The 19,745-nt window shown below is 42.5% G+C and overlaps 1 protein-coding gene across 5 annotated transcripts; it reads left to right on the top strand.

Annotated features, from left to right (window-relative positions):
- The first annotated feature begins 58 nt into the window (after positions 1-58).
- On the top strand, positions 59-18,347 carry LOC308479573 (uncharacterized protein). Of its 5 annotated transcripts, XR_013987734.1 has the most exons (5): positions 59-530; positions 2,572-2,670; positions 2,876-5,644; positions 12,739-12,832; positions 18,119-18,347. XR_013987734.1 is itself a non-coding variant. In XM_081010290.1 (4 exons), exons 2-3 carry the CDS (start codon positions 2,577-2,579, stop codon positions 5,632-5,634), a joined length of 2,853 nt encoding a protein of 950 aa, XP_080866416.1. In that variant the 5' UTR covers positions 59-350; positions 2,572-2,576; the 3' UTR covers positions 5,635-5,644; positions 12,739-16,114. The 5 variants fall into 5 exon arrangements, 4 of the variants coding, with proteins under 4 accessions (XP_080866416.1, XP_080866414.1, XP_080866413.1 ...); XM_081010290.1 differs by lacking the exon at positions 18,119-18,347 and having other exon boundaries at positions 59-350; positions 12,739-16,114; XM_081010288.1 differs by lacking the exon at positions 18,119-18,347 and having other exon boundaries at positions 59-469; positions 12,739-16,114.
- Positions 18,348-19,745: the final 1,398 nt, after the last annotated feature.

The raw sequence follows: 19,745 nt of genomic DNA, 5'->3' as shown, positions 1-19,745 counted from the left end.
GGAAGGCGGAGCCAATGCAAATAAAAAAAGGCGGGCTGTGCTATTCTACCCCGCCCCGCCCCGCCCCAGGTTGCGCAAGGTTCGTCGGTCAGGAGTTTCCCGGGCGCCATTTTTGAATGTAGTCGACTCAGTTGGTGTCAGGATGGGTACGGAGTGGCGGTTGTCCCTGGAATATGGGTGTCACGGGGCGGGTGGAGGAGCGGCGGGCCGTTCCCCCAACACGAGAGGGCCAGAGCTAAGCCTCTGGCTGTTGCTGGAGCCGCGGTTTGTTGCCTAGAAAGGAAACCGCGATAAAATATTGGGCCTGGTTATAGGAGAGGGCCGTGAGACACGGGCGCCTCGTCACAGAGGTATGCGGGTGCCAGTCGCCATTGTCTTGAGGGGCGCTGGCGTCATGCGTGTCTCCCCGAGAGTCAAGGGAAGGCCCGCAGCAGGGGCTGAGGGACGAACTGGTTAGAGCCACCTGCGGGTGAGAGACGGGACGGGAAGCCAACGCGGGTTGGCTGCGAACCTTTTTCCTCTGGGTTTAGGTAGGGTTGCCATACGTCAACAATTTCGCCAAAAAGAAAAGCTCAACAACTTTTGTGTCCGGATTTTCACTTTTTGAAATATGTCAACTCTAGGTGAACTGGAAATAGCAGGATCAAAAGCCTATCAGGAAGGGTGCGGTCTCAGAAAGTATCTGCCTTCTATGAAGGTAGTCCAAGCTCTTGGCGTGAAAGCCTTGTTGCCTCATTTCCTTCCCCACTCTTCTGATAGCCATTGATCTTGACTTCCAAAAGTCTGTCCTGGCCCATGGATGCTTTGAATTATCTCCCAGTGCACCTGCACAATGCTATCCTATGTCCTTCAAATGAAAATCCCTCCTCCAACCCCCCCTTTGCTTTACTTGGCACACCGATTCTCATGCCCTAATGTGCAATGAAGCGCATGTAATTGAAACTTCTGCATATTGCTTCTCTTGTTTGTTTAAAATGTTTTTATTTCTTTAGCCAAAAAAGGCTCTTATAGTGAAGTACAAAAGATTGCTAACACTCCCTGCCCTCGGGTTTACAATCTGCCTCCTTTATTTGTTGTTTCCCTATGTTGAATATTAGACTATGTTCCTCGGGGACATAGTCTTCTTGCAAGGCCCCTTAGAGAAGCAAGGGCCTTTTCTGTTTATCTCAGTGGAGCTGACACACCTGAAAAGTGAGATCAGCAGCACACTGCATAGTCTGCTTTGACTGGACCTAACCTTTACCTTTTTTTTACCTTTACCTGCACCACCTTGTAAGCATGTTTACGTTTGCTGTCACACACTCTGGAAGTATGCAACCAGGCTCTTTAGCCATTTGGTTTACAATGCAACATTTTATTTTATTTTTTAAATGATATTTATTAAAATTTCAAAAACAAAAAATTACATAGTTAAAGAGAAAAAAAAACAAGGAAAAATATAAAAAAACCATACAAAATACAAAGTACAGAAAAAAATAAAAATAAAAAAGAAACACTTAAAAACAAATTAATCCTTCCGTATCTTACATTTCATTTCCTTGCTTCTCTGACCTCCTCTCACCTCCCTTTTTTGTATTCCAGTTCAATTGGTTAATTCAGCAATTCCTTTCCCTCTTTGTTTATATCTTAGTCCTTTAACTTAATATTTTATGACTTTAGAATCTCACCTATTAACCCCAATTTTACTTACACCTTTATGACATTGCTACTAGAATCACTTAGTTTCATTCTAGCATCACCTAACATTCATTAATTTTACAATATTTCTGTATATAGTCTTTAAATTTCTTCCAATCTTCTTCCACCGACTCTTCTCCCTGGTCTCGGATCCTGCCAGTCATTTCCGCCAATTCCATGTAGTCCATCACCTTCATCTGCCATTCTTCCAGAGTGGGTAGATCTTGTGTCTTCCAATACTTTGCAATAAGTATTCTTGCTGCTGTTGTGGCGTACATAAAAAAAAACCCTATCCTTCTTTAACACCAATTGGCCGACTATGCCCAGGAGAAAGGCCTCTGGTTTCTTCAAGAAGGTATATTTAAATACCTTTTTCAATTCATTATAGATCATCTCCCAGAAAGCCTTAATCCTTGGGCACGTCCTCCAAAGGTGAAAGAATGTACCTTCAGTTTCTTTACATTTCCAACATTTATTATCGGGCAAATGATAGATTTTTGCAAGCTTGACTGGTGTCATGTACCACCTGTATATCATTTTCATAATATTCTCTCTTAGGGCATTGCATGCCGTAAACTTCATACCTGTGGTCCATAACTGTTCCCAGTCAGCCATCATTATACAATGCAACATTTTAAATGACATTTTAAAATAAACCTTTTAGGTGGTTGAAGGGTGGTCCAAAAGGATGAAAGATTTAAAATGATAAAATTATTTTGGACCAATTCAAGGTGGTGTAGATGTTCTGTTAAAATATTGTGTACCAATCTAAGAAGGTCCAATAAAATCTACATTAATATTTTTTTAAGAGGAGTATATTATGGTAGGTATATTTCAAATTTTCAAATTTTGTTTTGGTTTATAATGACTAGTCATGCTATATTTACATTTTAGGTGATATGTCCAACAAGAACTCAGCGGGGTCTGACACAGAAAGTGAACATAATTTTTATTCTGACTGTTGGGAAGAAAGTCTTATACATATCAACAAAGGTAAACTGAAGACCAAACAAAGGAGTACCTTTATTCTAAATTATTAACTCTATTAATAGATAATTTCTATTGTTAGTCAATTTATTGCTGGCATTATAATGATGGATTCTGTTAACTGTTCTTGAAAACTATAACTTTGGTGTGTTTTTTGTAATGTTCAGAAATAATGTTCTTGAGTTGATAGGTTTTCTTTTTTTCCCCCCAGACTCACTTGACTCTGACAGTGAAAGTGATCTCTATCTTCATTCAAATAGTCAGTGCAGTTTGTTTGAAAAAGAAGGAAAAAGCAAATTGAAAAAAACTTTATTGGTCTCAGAAAAGAGCTTTAGAAAATACTGCAAAAACTGCCCCTTTCTACAACATTTAGAGAACACTACACAGTTTCAAGTGGAATTATCTCCAGAATCTATATTGCAATTAAACTTTAACGACTGTCAGACAAATGGTCAGTCATCAAAAGTTTATTCAGCCAAAATATTTCCAGATCTTGACAGGTCTTATAGAGACCATTTGTGCTTAAATTGTAGAATCCCTTATGTGACGGTTACTAAGAATTCAGAAAAAGAACAAACCTTTTATACAATTAAGGAAGCTTATGCATTTGATAAGCTACATCAAAATCATCCATCAACTGATTATTATCCCACTTCAAAGCAGAACAAAGCTGTGCAAGTTTCCTTTCCTTGCAAAGAAACAGAAGCTGAGGAAAATGCTGTCTGTGAATTTTTCAAACAATCAGCAATACATTCTGAAGTAGAAGAGACACCAAACAAGAAAGCTATAATATTTCACAGTACTGAAAGTATTTTCAGTAAAAGGACAAATTCTAATGAACTGGTGAAAGACAATTTTGATTACTCTTCAGAAAAGCCTTATAAAACTCACAGTCCCCAGACACCTGAGCAAATCTATTTGCACCCCAGTTCTGGAGAACTTGTTATTTCTTTGGTATTAGAAGCAGCATATAGAGATCCATCTGGTTCATCACAAGGAGTTGGTAATTCTTCAAATGTTAGGGTAGGAAAAGAAGATTCACAGAGGCATGCTTTAGCTTTTAAATTTAAAGGCCCGGAATATAACCAGTTGTTTAAGAAGCTGCGTATTTCTATTGTTCCAAGTTCTGTACATTCAGATACAGAGAAGGAAAAACATAGTACACCTTTTATAAAGCTGGTAGGGCTTTCACAAATTTTGGTTGATGAGTCCAGACCGTCTCTTGCTTCCCATGCTGAATCATCTGAAGCTAGTCAGCCTCTGGCAACTCATCCAGAGCCATCTGAATCCCGAAGCTTCAACAGTGATTCTGAACTTTGGTCTTCCAGTGGGTTCTTTCCATCACTGAAACATTCACACACAACTCATTCTTCTCACTACTTTGTCCAATCACTGCCATGTTACAAGGTTACCCCTGTTCATAGGACTTCTGAAGTTCAGAAAGTTCAACTGAAGGCCTCCAGGCCTGTGAAATCTGTTGTGTTTACCAAAAGCACAAAAGTACAGAAGGACAGGAAATTGCGAACCAAACCTCATACTTCCAAATTTCAGTGGTCCAAGGCTTTGGATACTGAACTTATAAACCAAAATCCTCAAGCAGCAGAAATAAACAAACCGTATTTTGTACCCTTAACACAGACTACTAAATGTTCCTGCAGCCCATTGCTTGATTTAACTGTTGATTTGCATTCTGAAGGAAAGTATTCTGAAACGCTCCGAAGTGTTCACAGAAAATATTGCAAAAGAACTGGAGGTGGCAAAGTAACTCCTAGATTTTCTTCCTGTTGCCTGCGAAATCCAAATCCTAGAAGCCGTTTTGAGAATCTCCAATATATTTCTCCAGGAAGAAAGAAAAGCAATTCAAAGATGCGAAACATACTGAACTATTGTTTAGGTTGGACTGGAGGACAGAAGCCATGTGAAAACTGTAAAGGGGGCGTTTCTCCCACTCTGGATAGTTCAAATATAAAGAGGAATGAGATATGCACTCCACATCCCCCAAGTGATGGAAATTCCATTGCCTCACTTCTTCCAGGTTCAAGGAATAGTCCAGTTCCACTTCCTACTGCACTGTCTCTTTCAAATGAGTGGAGGCATTCATCTGCTCCCTGTATGCAAACTGAAAGAGGCACTTGGAGTCCTGCACTATCCCATTCTGATGCTAAATGTAGCAATTCTCATTCTCCTTGTTCAAATATTAAAGTTGTGCAGCTACCCAAGGAAATGAATATGCTTAAAAATATAGGTATGGAAAAAATGGATTTTGGAGCTGTCCAGATGGCTGGTGGAGGCTCAGCCCCCAGGAAGCACTCAGTCTGCCCATGTGGAACTATGTCTCAATGTGGCTTGTTCCCCAATGGAGATATTTCAGCGTTGGTTAAGGAAAAAGCTAGAGGAAGCCCCAATATTAACCCAAGAGCCAATATGACTGAATTCAGCAGGGTGAATTCCCATGCAGGAATCTTCAACACACAGGTTGAAGACTGCTGTGCTAGTTGTCATTTCTCTCCAATGTGTTATTTTCATGATCCAGAAGAAGTGGCAAGAAATCATTTTACTAAAGTACAGTCCTTCTTTGAGAGTGGATGTCCTAAGAATTTGAGAGAAAATGTTGTAGAGAGAAACAAGGCACAGAAAAGAGGTGAAAGAAAAAATGTCAGCTTCCATATAGGACCGAGTTATTCACAAATGACAGGTACACACAATGCATCACTTTCTAATTATGGCTATCAGGCACCTGTTTATCACTCTGAATGCTCAGGCTGTTCATGCTGCCAGAATAAAGAACATCTTGACTTAAAACATCAAGTGCTAAAGAACTGCTTAAACAGAGAGAGTGTTTTTCTAGTGGACCCTGGAAAGGGGACTAGAAGCCAGTGCAAATGTTCCCAAGAAATCCCGCTTTTCTGTGTTGACCAAACTGATATGTATAAGGGAAACAGGTGTGATTTCCATGAGAACAGAATCTAACCTTACTCAGGTTTGTACTCGTTTATATATATTTTTTTATATATGTGTGGCTATCAAGTTGGAAGGATATAGACGTACTGTACTTTTCTGATCTGCAATTATTCCCCCCCCCCAATGCCACTGAGAAAGTGGGTGCAAATGATGCTCACAAAATTGCATGTTTATCTGTAGAAGAAAAGTTTTTTGTTTAGCAAACTAAATAGTGAGGAGAACGTTTCCATCCCAGATTTCTCTCTGACATGCTAGTTTTCTATGGACTGGGATTTTCTTTTCTTATGGAAAAACATTAAATCTTGTGAACCCCCACCTGTAGCCCTAACACAGATGTACCACTTCAGTGAAAATTAGATCAAAGACTTTATGATTGTCTGTAAGGAAGTTCATATGCATTTCTTATTGAACTAATAACTCTGCAAATTGTGTTTTCTTATTTGAACTTTTCTACCTAACAATGAAGACCAGGACCTGAGTTTAACCTTATCAACTAAGTTCCAGCTCAGATTTTTAATTTTAGTTATGTGTTTCTCATATTTTACTATTTGTATTTGTTTGGATAGCTTATGAATTGTCTCCGAAGTTTCATATTGTGGGGGCAAGGCTTAATAAATTGTTAAAAAACAGTTGGGCAAATATTCAATGAAAGATAATTCTAGAACCATCAGGCAGCCATTGAGAATGTACACTGTACATGGTATAAACTATTACTGTCCATAGTACAGATGGCATTCTAAAAAAAATATGTTGCTAATAATGAAATTAAGACTTAACTTATTTTCTGCCAACATATCTGTGATGGGACGATGAGCTGCTTGTGTGTAAAATCCAAGTCCCTCAGAGTTTGGTCAAGTTTGCAAACCTCTGTCTGTAACGGAGCCCCTTAAACATGGCTCCGTCAGTCGCTGGCAGATTCCGACAGTGGTTGCTTTCGGAATCGCTTCCAACATAAAAGCTCCTTAACGGAAACACGTCTTCTGGACTCTCTGCGTGACAGTTTCCGGCGAGGAGTGGGTGTCCCTACAGGAGGTCCTGAAACCTCCCCACTGCTTTCGCTGGAAGTGTCTCTGAGCCATCCCTCCAGCTCACTTTCCCTCAGCTCAGCTCCTCTCCCCCTACTGGTTCCCTCTTCAGCTGCTGAGTCTCTCCCAACCTGTGTGAGCCCTTTCACTTCCCTTCCTTCCGATGGCAGTTCCCTGACATCCACCTCCCCTCCAGGGCCCCCTTCATCCCCTCTCGCACCCTCCTCTACGGGCGGTGAGGAGGCAAAACCCCGGAATGAACTTCCTTCATCTTCCGATGTCTCGAACACTTCTCTCCACCTGTTGCGGTTCCTGGTCTCGAAGTACTCCTCCTCCTCAGAGTCCATCTCCCCTTCCCCTTCCGAGTCCGAGAATCCTTCCAACTCCTCCTCCTCATCGGTGGTCCCAAAGTATTCCCTCCGGAACCTCTCCACAGGCTGAGGTTTCCTTGGGAACCTTTGATGGAACGTTTCTATCAATACCTCGTCATTGATATCTTCTGCCATTACCCAAGTGTTTTCTGACTCCGGTTCTCCTTCCCACGCTACCAAATACTCCACCTGATCCCCCTTCCACCTGGCGTCGAGGATTTCTGCCACATGGCTGCTGCATTCCCTTTCTTCTATGACCGGTCCCCGAGTGGCCATCCCTTCTCGTCCCCCCTCATACGGTGACAGTAACGACCTGTGAAATACTGGGTGCAGTTTCATGTGGTTGGGTAACCGGAGCCTGAAAGCCACTGGGTTGACCTGTTGAATGACCTCAAAGGGACCCAATCTCCTGGGTCTTAATTTCTTACAACCTCCTTTGAACGGCAACCCTTGGGTTGACAGCCACACCCTATCTCCCACCCTTATGGTTTCACCTTCCCTTCGGTTCTTGTCTGCCTGCCTCTTGTATTCTTCCTTCGCCCTTTCTAAGTTGATTTGGAGCTGACGATGGATTGCTTCCATTTCTTCTACAAAATGCTCGGCTGCCGGGACGCTCCACCTCTCCCCTTCTCCCCCTGGGAACGCCCTGGGATGACACCCATAATTAGCCAAGAAGGGGCTCATCCCTGTGGACACATTCTCGGCATTGTTGTAGGCAAATTCCGCCAGCGCCAACTTTTCTACCCAGTCATTCTCTCTGTCATTGACATAACACCTCAGGTATTGCTGGAGGACACCGTTTGCTCTTTCCGCCTGCCCGTTGGTTTCAGGGTGCCGGGCAGTCGAAAAGTTGACCTCCACCTGCAGTAAGCTCATGAGCTTCCTCCAGAACCTGGAAGTAAATTGTTTTCCTCGGTCTGAGACCACCCTCAATGGTACCCCGTGCAACCTAAAAATGTGTTCTACAAATAACTTCGCTGTCTCTTCCGCCGTGACTGCATGCGAGCAGGCTACAAAGTGGCACATCTTTGTTAGTAGGTCTACCACCACCATGATGGCTGTTTTCCCCTTGGACTTCGGCAGATCAGTCATAAAATCTATCGACACTGCCTCCCAAGGTCGTTCTGGGGTTGGTAAGGGTTCTAATAGTCCCGCCGGTGCCCGCCTCTCCCCTTTGGCTCGCTGGCATTGCTCACACCCTCTTACATACTCCCGTACATCTTCCCTCACCTTAGGCCACCAAAATTCCCTGGTGACCAACCACATGGTTTTGTGTTGTCCAAAATGCCCCGCCGTGGGGCTGTCGTGCAACTGCTTGAGTACCCTCCCCCTTAAGTCTCCTTCAGGGATATACAGTGCCCCTTTGTAATACAAAGCTCCATTTCTTTCCTCGAAACCCCCTGGTTCCTCTCCCTCACCCCTAAGACCTCTGAGCTTATTCTGGGCGTATTCATCATTCTCTGTTTCCTCTACCAGTTCTCTTTGTCCCACCAATGCCGCCCCACACACCCAGCGGTCCTCTGGAATGACATGTCTCTCTTCGGGTGCTCCCTCCCCCTCCAAATATTCAGGTTTGCGTGAGAGAGCGTCCGCCCTAATGTTCTCTGGGCCTGGCACGTAACAAATCTCAAAGTTAAATTTGGAGAACTCCTGGGCCCATCTCACTTGCCGTTGGTTGAGCACTCGTGCCGTCCTCCAATACTCTAGGTTCTTGTGGTCAGTGCACACTTGCACCTTATGTTGTGCGCCAATTAGCAGGTGCCTCCATCTCCGGAACGCCTCATGAATGGCTAGTAGTTCTCGGTCATACACCGTGTAGTTCCTCTCGGATTTGTTCAGCTTTCGCGAAAAAAAGGCACACGGTCTCCACTCTGACTCCTCCTTCCCCGGCTGCAGAAGCACCGCCCCAATCGCTCTGTCTGATGCGTCAGTTTCCACTCTCATCGGTTTTTGTAAATCCACATGCAGGAGTTGTTGTTCCGAGGCGAAGGCCCTTTTTAGTTCCTCAAATGCTCGCTCCGCCTCCTCAGTCCAAACGAACTTCTTCTTACTGCTGAGACAGTCCGTAATGGGCGCCGTCAGGTGGGCAAAGTTTCGGATGAACTTACGATAGAAGTTCCCAAATCCTAGGAACCTCTGCACATCCTTCCTTGTTTTGGGTGTTTTCCATTCCAGCACCGCCTGGACCTTGCCGGGATCCATGGCCAATCCCTTGTCTGACAGGCGATACCCCAGGAATTCCACCTCCTTGGTATGAAACTGACACTTCTCCAGTTTCACCCACAGCTGGTTGGCTTGCAGCCTGCTCAACACTTCTCTGACGTCTCTCACATGCTGCTCCTCATTCTCAGAATACACCAACACGTCGTCTAAGAAGGCCACACAATTCTTGTAAAGCAAAGGCCCCAGGACGTGGTTCATAAACGATTGAAAGCATGCGGAGCCTGCTTGTAGGCCGAAGGGCATAACTAAATATTCAAATGCCCCTAAAGGGGTGAACATGGTGGTTTTCCATTCATCCCCCTTCCTTATTCGTATCAGGTTGTACGCCCCCCTTAGGTCCAGCTTTGTGAAAATCTTTCCCTTCCGCACCCTTGTCAAAATGTCGTCAATCCTGGGCATAGGGAAAGCCACTGGTTCTGACACTGCATTTAAGGCCCTGAAGTCACACACCAGCCTCGGCTTGTTCGTGTTTTTTTTATCCACAAAAAACACTGGGCTGCCCCCCACCGCCCTGGACTCTCTGATGAACCCTCTCTTCAGGTTCTTGTCAATGAACTCTCTTAGCTCCTGCATCTCTCTGTCTGACATGGCGTACAGCTTGCCTACAGGGAGCTGTGCCCCAGGGAGTAAATTGATTTGACAGTCAAAGGGTCTATGCGGAGGTAGTTGGTCAGCTTCCCTTTCGCTGAAGACGTCGCGGAGATCTGCGTATTGTCGTGGTACCTTCACGTTCTCCGTTACTTCAGTCCCTGCTAGGGTGGCTTGGGCCCCTGCCAAACCCTTTCCCTCTTTGCAGTGTTCTAAGCAATGTGCTGAACCAAAAGAAACCACTCTCTGATGCCAGCCCACCAGCGGATCATGTAACGCTAGCCAGCTCATCCCCAATATAATGGGAGCTCCTCCCAAGGTGGCCACATTAAACGCTATCAGTTCGGTGTGCCTTGCCACCTTCATTATCATTGGGACGGTCTGCAAGCTGACTTCTCCTCCCAACAGCTCCCTGCCATCGATCGTGGTCACCTGCAGGGGGTTGCTTAAAGGGATCGTCTGTATCTGGTGTTCAGCTGCAAACTCTTTGCTCATGAAATTGCAGGAGCTGCCTGAGTCCAACAGCGCCTTTATCTTTAGAGGGTGTCCGTTTGGCAGCTCTAGCGCCACTTCTATCACTAGGGCGGGTTTAGGAGGTTCTGGCGTGGGCACTTTCACTGCTCTTTGGCCTGGCTGCTGTGCCCCGACGGTGGCAGCCAGGCGTTGGCTTTTACTTGCTCCGGTATTTCTTCCTCTCTTCCCTCCACAGCTCCTACCATCCCTTGCCATTCCTTCCTCCGGGGGCAGACTCTGGCAAAGTGACCTGGCTGTTGGCAGAGATAGCATTTCCGGGCGCCTTTTCCCTCCTTCTTTCCCCCCTCACTGGGCTTTGAAACTGCGCGCGCGCGCGCTGTTCCGATTTCCATCGGCTCTGCCGGCGGGAAAGTTGGCTCTGGAATGTCTGGAATGCGGAACTCCTTCCAACGTTCCCCCTTCCCTTCCCGCCTCTCCAATGCTCTCGCCTCCTGGCGCGCTCCTATGGTCAGCGCTGATTTGGTCAGCTGGTCCATAGACTCCGCCCTGGGCGCCCGGGAAAGTTCGTCTTTCACAGCTGAAGAAAGCCCTTCTTCAAAGAGCATTTGAATGGGTTCCGCCGATAGATCCCACCCCAATTTATGGATCAACATGGTGAACTCAGTCCAGTACTCACGGACAGATCGGCTCCCCTGTTTGCAAGCCATTAACTGTCTGCGCACCACTCCCTGTTCAATATCGCTGGAAAACATCAGATCCATGGCGCGAAAGAACTTCATCGTGTCCTTTAGGACGTCACTATTCGCTGCCATCAGGGGTCTAACCCAGTCTCTCGCCCCCTTTTCAAGATGCCCAATCACGAAAGCCACTCGTGATTCCTCGTCAGGGAATTCATCAAACTGCAGATTGAGGGCATATTGCATCTCTGTCCGAAAGCCATGATAGTCTTTGGGCTCCCCCCCAAACTTCTGCACCAATCCTGGTACCTTTCTGGCGAGCTGGGTGTCTTTCCCCTTTTTGTCTGCATCCTGAGCCCTCCTCTCCTCAAGCCTCGCCGTCTGCAGCGCTAGCTGGACCTCCAACACCCGGTACCTTTCTTCCAGGCTTGGACCCGCTCCAGCTCCTGCTTCTCCGGTTCCGGCTGGGTTGCTCATGATGCCTTCTCCTGCACAAGCTGCTCACGGAGACTGTCGGAATGCTGTGATGGGACGATGAGCTGCTTGTGTGTAAAATCCAAGTCCCTCAGAGTTTGGTCAAGTTTGCAAACCTCTGTCTGTAACGGAGCCCCTTAAACATGGCTCCGTCAGTCGCTGGCAGATTCCGACAGTGGTTGCTTTCGGAATCGCTTCCAACATAAAAGCTCCTTAACGGAAACACGTCTTCTGGACTCTCTGCGTGACAGTTTCCGGCGAGGAGTGGGTGTCCCTACAGGAGGTCCTGAAACCTCCCCACTGCTTTCGCTGGAAGTGTCTCTGAGCCATCCCTCCAGCTCACTTTCCCTCAGCTCAGCTCCTCTCCCCCTACTGGTTCCCTCTTCAGCTGCTGAGTCTCTCCCAACCTGTGTGAGCCCTTTCACTTCCCTTCCTTCCGATGGCAGTTCCCTGACAATATCCATTAAAAGTACTAATTGGGATTAAAGCAAAAGTGTGAAAACAGGGCATGGGGAATAGGTTTTATTCCAAACTCCTTTCAGCTTGGTAACATGGCCTTGCAATCCAGCAGAACTTACACTTGCAACGTGGGTGCTGTTAAAAAAACCCTCATTTTAAAGGCTTGATTTCCCTCAGGCCGGCTTAGCCAGCGGAAACCCAACTCTTCAATAGAGTTTGGAATCCGGATAATTTAAAATGGCCTAATTTAAGATGGCATAAATTCTGCTGGCTTCCTACAGATTGCTCTGCCAAAGTTGCATTTAACATACAATTGGGAGTCAATATTAAAAGTACACTGTAACTTTAAACATACTTTTTGATATGAGCTGCTAATAAAAGAACCCAATGTATTCCTCTGTGTAAAGGTAAAGGACCCCTGACCGTTATGACTCTGGGGTTGCGGCGCTCATCTCGCTCTATAGGCTGAGGAAGCTGGCGTTTGTCCGCAGACAGCTTCTGGGTCATGTGGCCAGCATGACTAAGCCGCTTCTGGTGAACCAGAGCAGTGCATGGAAATGCCGTTTACCTTCCTGCTGGAGTGGTACCTATTTATCTGCTTGCACTGCGTGCTTTCGAACTGCTAAGTTGGCAGGATCTGGGACCAAACAACAGGAGCTCTCCCTGTCGCAGGGAATCGAACTGCTGACCTGATCAGCAAGCCCTAGGCTCTGTGGTTTAGACCACAGCGCCACCCTAGGCAGTGACAAATAGGACAGTTACCTGTCTGAAGGTAGCAGATATTTTTGTTCATCTCTCACTTGTGCTGTTTATTTTTATTAGGGATCTTCACAAATTAACCAAGGATGGAAAAGGCTCGATGGAATCCACAAACGCTGTAAAAAAAAGAAGTTGGTACAGTTGTTTTCAGTGACAAGTCAGTGGTTTAAAAAAACAAAATGTTGACTTTTGTTGGTATGTGCTTTGTAGTGAATATCAATAAATGAAGACCCACAAAGGACAGTCACAATGGGTTGTAGCCAAATAGTGACATATGCAGCTCACGTTGATACTGCATCACAGTTTCCCCACCAAGCAAAGAAGGATAAACTGTTTGGTATATGAGGAAAATAAGAGTGCTTCTAAATTGTTGCTGTTTTGGATTGTGGTCCAGTTCCATAATGGGAAATTCAGGTTACACAACTGAAATTTATTTGGCATTCTAGCATAGCAACCTTGCTTTCTCCCAGAATTGGACTTTTTGCCATAATGAAAGTGACTGAAAAATGCACCGGAAAGTGTGGATAATGCTTGAAACAACACGGTCTGTTATCTCCACACAGATCAGAATGAATGCTCAATAAATAATGTCTAACATCCCTGCAAACTTTGTGCAAACAAATGAGGATAAAATCTCAGTGAGCAAGTTGCCTGGAAGGAACTTTAAGTTTCAATCCTACACCCGCTTATGGAGGAGTAAGCCCCATTGAAATCAATAGGACTTGTTTCTACAAAGATATGTGTAACACTGCACTGTTAGCATCATAATAATACGTATTGTTTATGGTAAATTGCAGAAGTATATATGATATTAGTCTAATACAGCAAAAGCAATGAAGTGTTGTGTGATATCTTGAAGACTAGCAGATTTATGGCATACACATTAGGCAGGGATAGCCCCCCTGACCGTGGCTGGAACTGATGAGAGCTTGGAGTGCAACTTTATATTTGGCTGCTCCTAGATTAGAGCCTACAAGATCATATTTTCTTTAGTTCTGTCCCAAATAGTTCTGTGGACTTAACTCTCCTTGAAAGCATGTTCTCCCTAAACAGGAGTATTGGATGTAAAGCTTTTTACCTCTGACCTGCCAGTGAAATGCTGTCAAGCAGCAGTTTGGCAGTCAGTGTTTCCTTCTGTTTTCTCCAGTGCTCCCTGCCAGTCTGCATGTAAGATTCATGTGACTATTTTCACTAGTTATGAATGCCCAGTTCATGAATCCTGAGTCTCATGATCAATTTTTGTATCATCAAGTAGATGTGCAAGTAGACTTTTCTGCATTACCTTGTAGCACCCACATGATGGCAGTATATGAAGGCAAGACCCCCATCTTTCAGGATTATTCTTCAGTATTTACAATATTATTTGAAACTTTCTCTTTTTCTTGTTTCAGTCGCTAAACTTTATAATCTGCACACTGTTCCTGTAAGATAGCTTTACTCAATTAGCTTTGCAGGAGACCTGAGCTTAATAGAAGAGATTTTGTGGCATTACCAGTCTATGCAGATCAATGTAGCTAGTAAATTCACTTGGTCATGAATGATATAAACTGCAGCTGATGTGCATGCTTATGCATTAGCTTTTCCGGGTCTAGGATTCAGTATGGTTGAAATTCAATTTTTGTAACTAGCTGTGACTAATCAATTGATTCACATCACTTCACTATGATCCTATTTAGGTTTACAGTGTGATAAAAGTGGATGTTATGGACTGATGGTTTCAGCTGTTCTGTTGAATTTATACTCTTTTGCTGAGTTTCTGTTTAAATCACTAGTTACTTAAAGGAATGTGAAGCTATGGATGGAGAGATCAGTTCAGCTCTTATCTATGTCGTTTTCACAGGTGATCATTCATTATTTGTCTGCGTTCATCTGTATTTAAAAAAAAATGCAATGAAAATTTGTATTCAAATATCTATTTTCTCATATTACACATTTCTAAATGTATTTTATCTTCAAATAGGCATTTTCATACAAATTTTGGTGTGCCTTTTGAGCTGAGATCTGTATTTCTACATTCAGAGAAGTGTGAAATGTCATAGTGAATGTGCATTCCACATGCTCATAGTGTATGTCCTTTAGTTTGGATAAATATTATTAGAATTTACAGCACTCTTCTGTTGACATCATCATTAACATGGACTCTTTGTTATGGTTGATTGGTCACATTGCCACTGCCCCCCAAAAAAACTTGATGAAGGGTTGCTCTGTTGTTTTGCTTCAGCTACTCTAGAGTCGTTCGTGATCTTATACATAACAGATTCTCACTAAACAACCCATACACCGTCCCAATCATTTGAAATCATCTGCTTTACCTCTGACTGGTAAAGTTTCACTCACACACTTTGAAGTTAGTTTTCTCACTCAGTCATAAAGGTAGAAACTTGTGAAGAAGGAGGAGGAAAGATTCTCAGGGTGCCATATTCACATCATGTCCTTGCCAGATTCTACACTTGGATAGAATCATAGAATTAAAATAGCACTATACTTAGATTTAGGATTACAAATTATTATCAGAACTGAATAGGGTCAAAAAGCCATCTAATTACAACCACACAAAGCCCATTAAGGCAGGACCATTTATCCTCCAAATCTCTGCCACCGACTACTTTGTTTACACTATCCAGACTACACATGGTAAAAGAGAACAGGCACGCCAGAAAATACACTTGCAGAACACTCTACAGGGTGAAGGTGAAAAGTAAATTAGATCCCTTCTCAGATTTCTTCTGATTTTTAAGTTTTCAGGGTGGTTTCACAATATGAACCGCCTAAGTTTCTAAAAATTTAAACACTGTAATATTAAAATTCTCTTATTTTTTTATGCCACAGTCAAATATATTTACCCTGGGCAGCTATTTCAGTGAACTTTACTGGGTGCTTAGGACAGCAGCATTAATCATCCTGTTGATAATTCAATATAGCAGAGGGACACACTAAATCTGCTCTTCTGGACAAGGGGAGAGGTGGTTTGGATACTGGAGGGACAGAAGTGATATCTTTGTCATAGGAAGACTACAAGCAGGTAAAGTTTGAATTTACAGTGCCAGGCCTCCCTTTGTAGGGATGGAGGAACAATTTGAATGGTCAGCTGCCAGAGACTTATGGAATCGGATGGATTTCTGAATGTGCTGGGGGATTTTTCAGTAGCCAAAGCTGATAAACCTGTAGAAGCCTATACCTCGTTTAATATGATGCAGTGAGGATCTATTGACAAAATCGCTCCAGATTACGCAGGTTTTGAAGATGGATCTGTTTACACAGGCATTCTCATCTTTTAGTTTCTCTTTTAGTTGCTGTGCTGGTCTAATGAGATGGTTTTCCAGATATTTTAATCATGGCTATTTATCTTTTAATGTTTTAGTGGGATTTTAGAGGGGGTTTAGTGAGATTGTTTTATATATCATGGTATAATTATTGTGTATTTTTATTATTGTATTTTTTAAGAATGTGCAATTGGTGTTTGTTTTATAAACTGTTTAGAATCTGTCTGGTCATAGAGTGGTATATAAATTAATGAAAAAGAAGAAGAAGAACGTACTATGGGCTGTACACAACCATAGAGTTTATCCTTAGATTGCCCATCCTGCTGCTTGTTGGATTGCTCAGCCTGGACAACTTTTAATATTGTTACCCAGAAAACAGCAATCATGCTTCTGTCATGCTGACAGCTAAAGTATATGTTGCTGCCACTTTAAAAGAGTACAGATCTGTAGATGACTGCATTCTTTCTCAGGTATTTAGCTATATTTTAGCCTTTAATAGTCCTGGTAAGAGGCAGGATGAAAGGTAAATAAGTGATAAGCAGTTGAGTGGGTTGTCACTTCTCTGAGTGTTTTCTATTGACTCTGTGCTCTAAAATGGAATTGTAGGCATGGTTTTGTCTCCAGTTGGTATGGAGACTGGATTGATGTTATAATATCCCTATTTGCTTGTGAAGGAAACCTTTAATAATTGAGCTAACTACTTTTCTTAATGTGGCTGAAGTTGATAACAAAAGTTACCAGCAGATGTAGCAGTGGATGTTACCATCCTGGAAGGGAACAGAATAGAGTTTATACAAAAGATCAGAACAAAAGTCTGCCTCTGGTGAATTTGTCTCGGGCAAAACTGAACTTGTGTGGTTAGATTGAAATGCAGAGCAAAACATATCTATAGTTGATTTCTCCCCTATTCCTTTTCCAGTCATGGTCAGGGCTTGTTAATAACACAGTTACTGGTATTTGACAATTGCTAAAACTGTCCTCTTAATTGTAGCAGAATTGCCTACTGTGGTATAGTAATCACTAAGATACCTTGCGTGTAATTTTGTAGCCCAGAGAAGAGACAGTAAATTAGCAACAAAATGAAATATAATTGCTCTCATTTCATTCATGTCAGTGAGTGAGACTGGAATATAAATTTGTGCTGGAGCACTGATCCTCCACAGTATTATCAGCATTTGAAGTATATCTTCTGAAACTACATGCCACAAATTACTTCGGTAGTGCCACCCATGGAAATGCCTGTCCCTTTTATGAAATGGATCTAGACAGCTATTTTTTTACACCTAGGAGTTCATTCAAAAGATACATTTTGTAATTTTTATTTGACATTCTACTGAAAAAGATACCCTGATCAGAAAATAGTTGCTTATATAGTTTATTAACACTGGAAAGGAATTCAGGTCAGAAGATTGTGGTGTTTTTGCACCTTTTAATTATATATATAATTGCCAACAAAGGTCCGTATAGTTAAAGCTATGGTTTTCCCAGTAGTGATGTATGGAAGTGAGAGCTGGACCATAAAGAAGGCTGATCGCTGAAGAATTGATGCTTTTGAATTATGGTGCTGGAGGAGACTCTTGAGAGTCCCATGGACTGCAAGAAGATCAAACCTATCCATTCTTAAGGAAGTCAGCCCTGAGTGCTCACTGGAAGGACAGATCGTGAAGTTGAGGCTCCAATACTTTGGCCACCTCATGAGAAGAGAAGACTCCCTGGAAAAGACCCTGGTGTTGGGAAAGATGGAGGGCACAAGGAGAAGGGGATGACAGAGGTCGAGATGGTTGGATAGTGTTCGCGAAGCTACCAGCATGAGCCTGACCAAACTGCGGGAGGCAGTGGAAGACAGGAGTGCCTGGCGTGCTCTGGTCCATGGGGTCATGAAGAGTCGGACACGACTAAACGACTAAACAACAACATTATATATATATATATATATATATATATATATATATATCAGATATAAAGCATTTACCTTGTTATAATCTGTTTGCTAAGATATCTAATCTCTGTGATAACAAAATTGAAATGTAAATTAAGTAGATAGTGTCCAATGATAATACTTTTATTAATCAAGATTATTACCTGCTATGTTTGTTTATTGTGTATTAAGTTTTATGTATATTTTGTATATTTATGTTTTATAATAGTAATAATAATAGTAATAATAATAATAGCAGTAGTAATAAGCTGTCCTGGATAAGTTCTGTTGAAAGAGGGAAAAGATAACTGAGGAAGGCAAAATTGCATAAGGTGGGATGGAAAGAAAAAGGGTCAACAAAATTGTCACTCACCAAACTTAAACTGTGAAAAAGATTGAATTGAAAATGGAGACAATAGATGTACTGCTCCCCGTTTATCTGTTTGCTTTGTAACACAAAAAACCGTAATAAAAACTAATTATAACGAAAAGCAGAATTGACACCATTGTAAAAATACTCTATGTCATCTGAAGAGGCTAATATGTTTTCTGAGATCACACACTTTTAGCGAGGTTTAGACATTTTATTTTCCAAATGCTTGTTGTGGTGATAGATATTTCAAAAAGCTGCCTCATGTCTCAGATGGTTAGTGCCTCTTGTGTCTCTGTACAGTACATAACATAACATAACATAACATAACATAACATAACATAACATAACATAACATAACATAACAACAAGGAACACTTACTTAAGCAAGGCTGAAAGTATCACTTAAATAGGTGAACTGATGTTGGCGGGATTAATTAAATGAGATGGGATAATTGTAGAACCATAATTATCAGTCACTTGATTAATTGATCATTTTAAAACTTTGATCAGTTTAAATGGTGTACCCAATTCTTTGAGGAACAGATTTTCTAAAAAGATGTTAATTATTCTTAAACTATGTACTTACAAATAAATGAGTGACAAACGCCTTCTTAGTAAAGGTATTCCTGTCACATAGGTGCCTACTTTGATGCAGCCATGTGTCATCCAAAGACAAATACAGTGGTACCTCGGGTTACATACACTTCAGGTTACATATGCTTCAGGTTACAGACTCCGCTAACCCAGAAATAGTACCTTGGGTTAAGAACTTTGCTTCAGGATGAGAACAGAAATCAGGCAGCGGCAGCAGGAGGCCCCATTAGCTAAAGTGGTACCTCAGGTTAAGAACAGTTTCAGGTTAAGAACGGACCTCCGGAACGAATTAAGTACATAACCAGAGGTACCACTGTAAGCCTTTTGCTTTAAACATATTAAAATTCATATGAAAATTAATCAAAATATGTTTAATCAACTGAGATTTATTTAGCTGAGTGACAACCCTGTTTTTTTAAAATATATATATATATAAAACTGGAGACAAGCTTTTAATATCACATTTCTAATCTGATGGTTTCCTATGCCTGAGTCTTGCCTTAAAAAGTTGTTCCCAATCACTTTTCATATATGATTTGGGGAAGGTTTGAGTCCTAAAAAGTGGCTAAACATCTCATGATAGATAACTAAAAACAATTCAGGCCCCAATGCCTGATGCATATTTAATACAGACTTTTTACCTATGCATCTCTTCCAGGATACATACCAGGCTAATACAAGCCTGTTCCACCATGACAGAGCAGCTCAGCAGAGTATCTGACAATAAATTATGGATGGAAAAAGGCAGCTTTTAAGAAAGTTGGAGGTGGTATTATGATGGAGGTTTTGTTTCCATGGGGTACAGGCTTATTTCTTTTGCATCTCTGTTGCCTATGATCAAGCATTTTGAAAAGATTTTTAAAACACTAGAATGCTGTTTAGAATCAGTAGTGGAATCAGTGTGCAGTGCAAACCATGGGCA

This window comes from Podarcis pityusensis (assembly GCF_964106645.2).
Source record: "Podarcis pityusensis genome assembly, chromosome: 6".
Taxonomy (NCBI): domain Eukaryota; kingdom Metazoa; phylum Chordata; class Lepidosauria; order Squamata; family Lacertidae; genus Podarcis; species Podarcis pityusensis.
The sequence above is the reverse complement of the archived record's forward strand: the minus strand, read 5'-3'. Positions and strand labels throughout refer to the sequence as shown.

Bases quoted from the DNA above. Each gene is read 5' to 3' on its own strand.
- LOC308479573 (XM_081010290.1), top strand. From the start codon at position 2,577: ATGTCCAACAAGAACTCAGCGGGGTCTGACACAGAAAGTGAACATAAT. The intron at 2,671-2,875 runs GTAAACTGAAGA...TTTTCCCCCCAG, and splicing joins TCTTATACATATCAACAAAG to ACTCACTTGACTCTGACAGT.